This window comes from Phoca vitulina, unplaced genomic scaffold (assembly GCF_004348235.1).
Source record: "Phoca vitulina isolate PV1807 unplaced genomic scaffold, GSC_HSeal_1.0 scaffold41, whole genome shotgun sequence".
Classification (NCBI taxonomy): domain Eukaryota; kingdom Metazoa; phylum Chordata; class Mammalia; order Carnivora; family Phocidae; genus Phoca; species Phoca vitulina.
In genome coordinates, this window is record NW_022589744.1 from 11,062,779 (window position 1) to 11,073,394 (window position 10,616).

The window sequence follows — 10,616 nt, forward strand, 5'->3', positions numbered from 1 at the left end:
TGAGGCCTCCGTAGCCTTTCCTAACTGCAACCCCCCTCACCTGAGGCGGACTGAGGGCTCCCGTCCAATCGAATTTTGCACCTGGGAGCTTCCGGGCATGACGTCATTACGCAGCCACACGGCGTCACAGTTCAAGAGGCATGTGATCGGGCGCCGTTTGCGTGAAGCCCCAGTGGCCTAATGGATAAGGCACTGGCCTCCTAAGCCAGGGATTGTGGGTTCGAGTCCCATCTGGGGTGAGGTGACTTAATTGCGGAAGTGCTTTTTCCTTATCATCTATAAAGTAAAAACAAATATATACGGCAAAATTTTCTCTATTTCAAAGCGGTTTTTGTGTGTGTTTTTGTTTGTTTTAGTGTGTGGATGCCTCGGTTGCCGGTAATTCGCCTTTTCTTTTTGATCAAGCCCGACTGCACTTTGAAAGATAAATCCATGTGAGCGCAAACGCGGCCCCGCTTCTTGTTGCCCCAGTTGGTATCCAAACACACCTCGGGAAAGTGCCGTGAAGGCTACACATCCACGCACGAGTGAGGCGCGCGTGTTCTCTGTGAGTCCATCACTATAAAGTTAAAAGCGGCGCAAACGGCAGCCCCCTGCGCCTTGAGCCTCCGGAGGGCAGGGGCAGGCGGGGTGGGGGTGCTGCCCAGCCCCGCGCCCTCAGCCTCGCTGTGGGCTCTGTCCCATAGAACCGGCACCCACCCCCACGGCCCCTGCTAGGACGAGGAGGGGCGCACGGAAGCACGGGTGTGCATGCGCAGTGGACGGGGGGACAAGTATGAGCCCAGGCCCGCAGGAAAAAGGTGGCTCAGGAGGGTTTGAAAAGGGACTGTCGGAGAGAGGTATGTTTATTTTTTCCGTACTTTCATATGTATATAATCCTTTAGTAACATGCTTACTTAAAATAATATATTGTTTTGGCCAGGTTTTTTTTTCCTTCTTTCTTTCACTTCGGAGCACACAGGTTGACCATCTCACATTGTGTGCACTTGGGGATACTATGTCTAGGCGGGGGGTGGGGCGGAGCCTGTACTGTTCATCAGATTTTCCTAAGTCTTTACCCAAAAAAGTTTAAAAACCACTGTGTCCTTGTACTTTTGTAAAAGAAACAGCAAACCAAACAAACTAGAAGTAGAGAATCCTCCTCTCCCTTCTCCAGCATCATCCAGCATTTTTCCTGCTCTCTCTACTGCAAACCGCGGTTTTATGGATGCTACTTTAAGCCATCTCTGGCTCCCAAGCCCTGCCACGTGGCTGCAGCATCATGGCCCTAGCCTGCACCACTGGAGCCGCTGCCTCTCTGGGTTTCAGGCTTCAGATCTCCTAACACCATCCTCCAGGCCCTGACTCCATGGAGGTTACATTCTAGTGAGAGAGAAGGCAGTAAACAAACTGATGAATAGGAGGATTTCAAAATAAAGAGGGTCATGGGCAGCTATTAGTTGAGTACTCGGAGGCCTCTGGGTGGTAAACAGCAACAAGCATCATTGGCAATCCTGTCACCTTCAGAGGACTTCTTTCATGTCTTGACTGATAATGCTACCTACCTCATAGGGTTGTTGAGAGGAGTAAATGAAATGATTTTCATGTCACGTGAGTGGAACAGTGCCCAGAACACAGCAGTGCTCTGTAAGTCATGACTGTCATATTTACTAACAGACTAGTTTGCCCCATTATTCAGGGTTTATATGTGATACTCTCCTAGCTAGACGTGAATCCCTGAAGGCTCAAATTTCATCTGACTTTTCCTTTCATTATGCATTCATATTAAGATTCTTCTGAATGCCAAGCACAGTGCTAAACCCTGGGGAATATAAATATGACTAAGGTATAATGCTGGCACTCAACAAAGAATCTTCTAGAATCCTCTAGATCTTTCTAATCCTCTAGGATTGATCTTGTTACTTTTATCTTCCATGCATTCTGTAATTAATTTCTCACTGAAATTCATGAAAATGAGGAATTTGTTTCCAAGTGCCTGCATTTTTGTATTGTGTGTTGTGTTACTGTAATTTATACTTTGGCTATTGTTATTGTTGTTTTTAAAAGATTTTATTTTGGGGGCGCCTGGGTGGCTCAGTTGTTAAGCGTCTGCCTTCGGCTCAGGTCATGGTCCCAGCGTCCTGGGATCAAGCCCCACATCGGGCTCCCTGCTCCGCGGGAAGCCTGCTTCTCCCTCTCCCACTCCCCCTGCTTGTGTTCCATCTCTGTGTCTCTGTCAAATAAATAAAATCTTTAAAAAAAAGATTTTATTTTTATTTATCTATTTGTCAGAGAGAGCAAGAGAGCACAAGCAGGGGGAGCGGCAGGCAGGGGGAGAAGCAGGTTCCCTGCTGAGCAAGGAGCCCAACGCGGGACTCAATCCCAGGACCCTGGGATCATGACCCAAGCTGAAGGCAGACGCCCAACCAACTGAGCCACCGAGGCGTTCCTTAATTGTTGGTTTTATGTAATACTTGCTCTGGAATCAGATGTGTACCGGTTTTTTTTTTCTTTTTTTTTTTAACTTGAAGTTTTCTTTATAGTCTAATGTTATCAGTTCCCAGTTATTCTGTTTGTATGACACAGAATTTAGTATATAAGCTATTAAGTGAGCCTTTTATTATAGTTTGCTATAGTCTTTTTGCAAATCCCAAAAATAGGTGTGTTAAAATCTTAACAACTGTTAGGTTTCCAGCAATTTTAAACTTTTTTTGTTTTATATATTTTAACATTTTTTTTGCACGTCAAGGTTCCAATCTTTTTTTTCATGTCAATTGTTCCCTTTATTAAGAGTTACATTTAAAAAAAAAAAAAAAAAAAAAAAAAATGGGGCGCCTGGCTGGCTCAGTTGGTTAAGCAACTGCCTTCGGCTCAGGTCATGATCCTGGAGTCCCGGGATCGAGTCCCGCATCGGGCTGCCTGCTCAGCGGGGAGTCTGCTTCTCCCTCTGATCCTCCCCCTCTCATGCTCTCTGTCTCCCATTCTCTCTCTCAGATAAATAAATAAAAAAATCTTAAAAAAAAAAAAAAAAGAGTTACATTTGACCCATTTCATGTTTTTGTCTTGAATTCTACCTTGCTAAATGGTAATAACTCTACATAGTTGCCCATCCTTTAAAAATGTGTATTGCGGGGCACCTGGGTGGTTCAGTTGTTAAGCGTCTGCCTTCGGCCCGCATCTGGCTCTCTGCTCTGCGGAAAGCCTGCTTCTCCCTCTCCCACTCCCCCTGCTTGTATTCCCTCTCTCGCTGTATCTCTGGCAAATAAATAAATAAAATCTTTAAAAAATATGTATGTATTGCAAAAATTTTCCAACATACACAAAAACAGAGAATAGTGAATGAACCAACCTAGAGTTGTCAGTTATCAGGATTTTTTTCACATTTGCTCCAGTAATCCATTTATCCCTTCATTTTTCTGAAGTATTTTAAAGTAATTCCAGGCATCACATCATTTCACCCCAGTAGACATCCACATACTTCAATATTAATCTTTTTACAGTTGATTGGTGCAAACCAGTATCCAAACAAGGTCACACACAAGATTTGGATGTTGGGTCTCTTCAGCCTCTTTTAACCTAAAGCTGTCCCTGCCTTCCATCTTACCTTACCCCACATCACTGACTTGTTGAAAAACAAAGGTCAAATGGCCCATATTTTGGATTTATCTTTACTTTATGGTGCCATTTAACTTGTTCCTCTATCCCAGATATTTCCTCTAAACTGGAAGTTAATTTTAATGCCCTCATTAAAGTCAAGTTCAACTTTTTGGCAAAAACAAAACTTTCAAATGGTGCTGCGTATTTAATATAGTGTATCAGAACGTACAGCAGATAGGCTTGGCATCAGGAGCTGACAGCCTGCTCGTGGTCAAGTTCTTCATCAACCCTTCATGTAATGGTTTCATCCACTGAGAAGCTTGGCCTAAAAAAACTATTTCATTAGGGATTACAAAATAATTACTTCTGATGTTACTTTTTTCCACATTTATTGGCCAGAATACTTTGTAAAGAACTTTCTCTCATTAATTATGTCTATTAGTTTATCCTGAAATAAGTTGTTTAAAAAGGCAGGATGTATGTATAATATTTTTTCCTTCAGTGCCAGTTTTTTTTAACGAATTGGAACCCTTGATACATCTTTTTTTTTTTTTTTAAAGGATGGACAGCTTGTGGTTGGATTTTGGGTTGACCCAGTGTATTTGCCTAATAGGGGTCTTTACTGATTCATAATTATCCTAAGTATGTTTGGTTCTGTATTTACACTTCTGAATTTATGCTACTTTGCTGATTTCTGTCTTTAACTTTTGCTGTATAGGATGTACTCTTCTTGGGGTGCCTGGGTGGCTCAGTCGGTTAAGTGTCTGCCTTTGGCTCAGGTCATGATCCCAGGGTCCTGGGATCCAGCCCCATATCGGGCTCCCATGCTCGCTCGCTCTCTCTCTCAAATAAGTAAAATCTTAAAAAAATAAAAAGGATGTACTTTTCTCTCTAGTGATTTGAAAAGCATAATCCCATTTTACTAGTGATTATTTTTTAAGATTTTAAATTATCTCCACACCCAACATGGGGCATGAACTTACAACCCCGAGATCAAGTCACACACTACACTAACTGAGCCAGTCAGGCACCACACTAGTGATCATTTTCAATGTAAAATCAATGCATGCTCAACGCAAAAAATTCAAACAACCCAGGAGAGTACACAACTTAAAAGTGCCCCAATCCTATGCAAATGCCTTGGATGGAGAGCATGTTCGGTTGTTCACTGGTATCTCTTCCAGTAAGTCTTCCAAAGGGTCTCCTTCCAATGCTAGCGACTCCTGCTACAAAACTTCCTGGGGATGGATGTTGGGTCCTTCCTTGAACGTGAGTTCTAACTCCACTCCAAAAGCAAACTAAATGGCTTTTTCTTGGATTCCCCATGTTTTACTTGTCTGAATCCTTCGATCTTCAGCAGGATGGCTCGGTGCCCATTCAGTGACTCACAGCAGAAAGGGATACTCATTTTTGTGCATTAAAGGCCTTCTGGCACACAGACTGTTGTAACTAAAGCAGCTCTAAGTGGAACACACCTTGCCCCTCAACCACATTTTTTACCTTCAGCATAATGCCTGACCCTATGATCAGGGGTGATGGGACCCAGGCTCTCCTCTGCTTATGTCCTGTAAGACCGCATGGCTTTCTAGGCGCTATCAGCCATTGTTGCTCTTCTCCACTAGTCCATCTGCCATCTTTGGGAGCAATGTCAAAGGACTGTTATGTCTGTGCATGCTGCCCTTCCTCTTGCAGGTTTTTCCTACAGGATGTAAGCCTTATCAGGTCAGATGCCTCTGCTCAGAACATTTGCTTACCTAGAACCTTCCCAGGTTATCTCATTTAATTCTCATTATAATCCTGAGGTTTGTGAATGAGAAAAGGCGAGTCCTAAGACAGCGAACAAGTAGTCTAAAACTAGCAATTCAGTGTGCTCAAAGAGTAAAGCAGTAGGCAGACCAGGTCCTCTAACTTCAAGGGCAACAGAATGCTTTCTAGCACCTCACCTTTCTTTATTGTCTTTTTTTTTAAGTCATCTCTACACTCGATGTGGGGCTCAAACTCATGACCCCAAGATCAGGAGTCACGTGCTACCAACTGAGCCAGCGGGGTGCCTGCACCTCACCTTACTTTATACCACCTGTATTTGCTGCCACTGCTCTGGAGCCCGACTAACTAGGATCAATAGCAGGAATTTCTTAAATGAAATGATGGAATTAAAATTAATTTTCCATGTTCAAATACAAAGCTGTAACCAGTTTTAACTCTGCGACAAAATTTTCTTTCATACCACATTTATGCTGAGGAACTGAAGCACAGAAAAGGAGAGCCCTGCCTGCTACTCACCCTGCTGTTACATCTGCAATTTGGACCACCTGTCCTTGTGACTTACTTACGGACAAGTACAAGGGAGCACTGCTTAGGAACCAGTGGTTTGAAAGCAAAGAGGAAGTTCAAGGGAATCAGATGATTCCTCTTAACATAGTCCAGTGCAATGCACTGTCATCAGCCCTACTGTGATTTGTTCAGATTTCAGCAGCCCTGGGGACCAACTGGCTCCTACACATCCTAACCATTAGATAGCTAGACCAGCACACACCTGTAGGCTCACCTTTCCATTTTAACAAAAAGTCCACCTCTACTGATGGCATCTCAGAGTTGTAATTGTCTCAACTGCAAAAGGACAGACACACAGCACCGTATCATTATTTTTAATGTCCAGCATTTACAATACGAGGGCCAGAGCTTTCTCCCCAACTCAAGTTTATAAATTCTCAATTGGCTTGTGAGGCCAATAGGGATACTTCTTCTTGTCTAATTTGGTTTCTGGAAAGACTTCATTCAGGTCCTCAATGGTCATCTGATCAAATGGAATTATGTTCCTCATCTTCTCCAGCTGGAAAGAGGGGAATTGTGTTAAGGTAAACAGGGCCACAGAGATGCAAAAAAGAACCCAAGGTAGGTTACTGCCACTAGATGAAAGATGTGTGGCCATGAGAGAGAGAAAACATACTACATCCGAAGGCCAAGGCTGATCCTTACCTCTTTTTCATATTCCTCAATCCTGGCCTTTGAGAGAGACAAAAACTCGGCACAACTTTTCACCTTAAAGAGAAGGGAGATACTCTGTTTTGAAACCAAGTTGTACTGTCCTGACCCTAAGGCTCAAAAAACAGAAGTCCCAGAGCCCACCACTCTTGCTTTCCCACTCTGTATGGAGAACACATGGCTGCCCTGACTCCTGGGCGTGCTTGCTTTGGGAAGCAAACTACAGCTTTTCCTAAATTTACAAAGACGCCCATACAGGAGAACCAGCTTACAATAGCAGTACCAGGGTTCATCAGCAAATTACTCATCTAGACAACCTACAAAATGCCCATGTTTCACAGGGGCCGGTTACTGAATGTCAGGACAAGCCACCTGACCACTTAGCCGCACTTCTCTTTGGTGGAGCCACCTGGCTTCCCACATTTGGCTTTCATACTTTCAAGCAAATAGTTAGGTGCTCCTTTTAATTCCTTCTACCTTAACCTAACTTCTAAGAAATAAAGAGCCATCAGGAATTAAGAGAATTTTAAAATAAGTAAGAGTCTCAACTACTTACATCTTCTTTTTCTTCAGCATCCACCTGAACAGTATATTTGTCCTCTGGCACAGGAACCTTCAGGGCATTAAACTACAAACACAGGGACAGTTGTTATTAATATACCTGGGAGTCCAAAGAAAGGGCTCAAAGACCCCAATCCTTACAGATAAAAACACATTCTCAAAGAGGAAACCAGTATGCATCTAGAGTGTTGTAGTGGAAAGAATATTAGCCTGAAAACAGGAGCTCAAGGTTCTCAGTCCTGTCACTAACTGGACAATTCTTTATTATAATTAGCTTCAGTTTCTTCATCTGAGAACGACAGCTGGATTTGATGACCTAAAAAATGGCCTCCTAGAACCTTGTAGTTCTAAACTCTGATTTCTCTTTCAAACGAATCTCTAATGGACTGATTGGCAGAAGTAATGTTTCCATAATGGTGATGAAGATGGTCTCCTTAGAAGACTGCCTAGCCTTGTGGGCCCAGCACGGAGCACTACACCTGACACAGAGCAGGCCTTCGAAAAGCATTTGTCAAATGAATAAATAAATTATGGATACTGAGGTTTAACATGTAAATGTCAGAAGAGGCTAGGTGGACGAGAAATTAAGCCAAAAGGCACAGTAAAAAGGAGCAGAAAAAGGAAGAAAACAGTGAAAGGGTAGAAAAGATGTTAGGGAAACAGGTGAGGGGCTAAAAAATAATTGAGGAAGAGTTGGAATGGAAACATTTAACTCCACAGCCCTCTGCCTCCCTGATTAATAATGTACTGGACTGTTTCTCTGGATAAGAAACTTGCTGAATGAAGACCCTGAATTCTGTGCACATATTCACCATATAAATCTACATCCATCTTTCCTGAACTTCCTCTGGGATCTGTTAACAGCACCCTTGTTTCCATGCTGTCATCCTGAATATCTAGTTACCTACTGTTCTGCTCCGCACCCGCAAGCCACACTACAAGACCAGTGCTTTAGGTGCCTGAAGTCTCACCTTCTTCTCAAAGTCATCTACCAAACCAGCCTTCGCCACATTGGCCTTGTAGTAAGCCCAGTCGATAGCAGGTGGTTTCTCAGGGAGAGTAGCCAACCTGCTCACACGGAAAAGCAAAAGTTAAAATTGGTCCATGAGCAACAGAAAATTCACACAGTACGTTCCTTATTCCTATGGCCTAGAGCTATCATCACACTTTTCTCTAGGAGGGAGATCATAGGAATGCCAAAAAACTAGTTTCATTTGGAAAAATGTATGCTTTCTTTTAAAAAAAGATTTATTTATTTTAGAGCATCCTCGAGTGGGGGGGAGGGGCAGAGGGAGAGAATCTCGAGCAGACTCCCCACTGAGCGTGGAGCCTGACCTGGGACACAATCTCCCAACCCGTGAAATCATGACCTGAGCCGAAACCAACAGTCAGAAGCTTAACTGAGTCACCCAGGCACCCCTACGTGTGGATTTCCTTATATCAGAAGAACATCAGAAATTCATATGTAATTCCAAATCACTGTTTTGCTTCCATATTCAGTAGCAAGTTAAGAAGATCCCTCTCAGAATGGTACTGACCTGGAGGTAAGTGTCTCATTCCAGGACTTCAGGGAGTTAGCAATGGCCTTCTGGTTTCGGGGTATGATCTCCCCAAAAGCTACCCAGTCAATGGATTTTAGAGCAAGTTTTCGCGCAGCCATCTTGAGATCCTGGAAAATAAAACAGGTCAGATCAAAACAGGGCTCTTACTGAGAATCCTTTAAAGGGCACCTTAGAAACATGCAAATCTTTTAAGAAATAGATCAGAGAAGGGAGACAGAGACAGAGAAGGGAGACATCCTGACAGCTTGAGGAGTACATTTATCAACTAAAGGAATCAGGATAACTAAATAAGGATAGTTTAGCTTTTCAAATTCAAGGGATGCAACCTGGCATATAACTACATCATTTCCCCCAAGACTGTCCCCCTCTTATTCCCCAACTCTTACTCATCCTTAAAAGCCCAGGTCTCTAGTGTTTGCTCTTCATGTACCTTTGGAAATATTGCTAAAGTAATACACACTGCATAAAAGTGAACCATTTGAATACATTTCCACTCCGACTGCATGTGTTTTACTCAGATTCTCCAGTGCACAGAACCTAACACATACACAAGTTTCAACAAAGCTTAAATAGAGCAGACCCTAGGCCAGAATTTCCTAGGGGATAATACCAGCCCTGTTTACCTCAGAAGGCTGTTAAAAGTACCAAGTGAAATTGTGCACATCAATCTGCCCTACAGTCTTACCAAGCTTAAGGGGCTCTCTACTCACTCCCTACCTGACTGGTAATACCTGCACCTTCCTATTCATGTCTGATTATCCTCTACAGCACTAGTACATACCCTGTGTATTCTAGTCAATACCCTTAAGAGAGGTATTCAATACATATGTGAATGTGAGAGAAGGTGCAAAGTGGTTACAGCCATTTTTTTTTAAACTAAGAAAATGGGAAAATAGTCAAACTAAATTTAAGATCAGTGCCAGACATTAGGAGAAAGACTGAAATGTCAAAGGCCTTTGCAAACTATGGGGTGGATCACAAGGGAGGCGGAAGAAATTCTCCTCGGGATCTTAAAAAGGAACTGGTCCAACTCCTGCCTCTTGCTTTCCTTCCGTCTCAGCAATAGCTTGTTTCCAGGAGTGGAGGTGATGGGCAGGTGACTTTTATTTTAAGTAATCTCTACACCCAATGTGGGTTTCAAACTTATAACCCAGAGATCAAGAGTCGCGAGCTCCACGGACTGAGCCATCCAGTACCACCGCAGGTGACTTTTAAAGACGCCAAAGAAATAAGCGTCCTTACAGACTTTTCCAAGCACCAGTGCAGGTAGGCTTCATAAACGGGATTTTTGTCCCTTATATGTTGCTGAATCCCCAGCGCCCAGAACAACAGGTCAGGCGCACAGGAGGTGCTCGGTGAGTATCTGTTGAAAGGGTACGCGAACCCTGCACTTGACAAGCTCTGAGCGCTCCACACTCTCCAATGTTGGAACCCTCAGGATGAGACGGAGTGTCCCTCACTCAACAACTTAACACTATCTCGGGGTAACGTTTCCCCAGCCCCCACACCGGACTGCCCAAGTCGGCCGCGCTGTGGGCGGACCGAACGAGGCGAGGTGTGTGGAAGCACCTCGGTCAGAGGCGGCAGGGTCACAGCCCGGCCCGGCGACCTCGCGCGGGGGAGGGGAGAGGGAGGGAGCGCCGAGCAGAGCGGCGGCGGCAGCAGCTACACCCTGGCGCTCTGCCAGCGGGCCAATCGCAGGGCCCGGCGTCCTCGTCAGGAGTGCGACAGGGTCGGCACAAGGTCTGGGCAGCCCGCCGGTGTCGGGCCCAACGCCCCCAAACCCCACTCACCTTCACCGACCCCGGCGGCCCAGAGACCACAGCAGCAAGGAACGGAACTGGGTCACCGGAAAGCCTCCCTGAGCCAACCCCAAAGCTGAAGGGGCGGGCCTTGCTTTGCAGGTCAGCCCGTAGAAATGGAGGCTGGTTC

General features: G+C 44.5%; 1 protein-coding gene and 1 non-coding gene across 2 annotated transcripts; one reads left to right on the top strand and one right to left on the bottom strand.

The window, feature by feature from the left end:
* The first annotated feature begins 166 nt into the window (after positions 1-166).
* Positions 167-239, top strand: TRNAR-CCU. The gene has a single exon. It is a non-coding gene; the product is annotated as a tRNA-Arg (tRNA).
* Positions 240-6,210: 5,971 nt separating this feature from the next.
* On the bottom strand, positions 6,211-10,582 carry ATP5PD (ATP synthase peripheral stalk subunit d). The gene is made up of 6 exons (XM_032429918.1): positions 10,478-10,582; positions 8,661-8,791; positions 8,094-8,190; positions 7,118-7,189; positions 6,556-6,618; positions 6,211-6,409 (listed from the first exon to the last, which is right to left on the bottom strand). The coding sequence occupies exons 2-6, from the start codon at positions 8,780-8,782 to the stop codon at positions 6,278-6,280; spliced, it is 486 nt and encodes a 161-aa protein (XP_032285809.1). The 5' UTR covers positions 8,783-8,791; positions 10,478-10,582; the 3' UTR covers positions 6,211-6,277.
* Between the last annotated feature and the right edge of the window lie 34 nt (positions 10,583-10,616).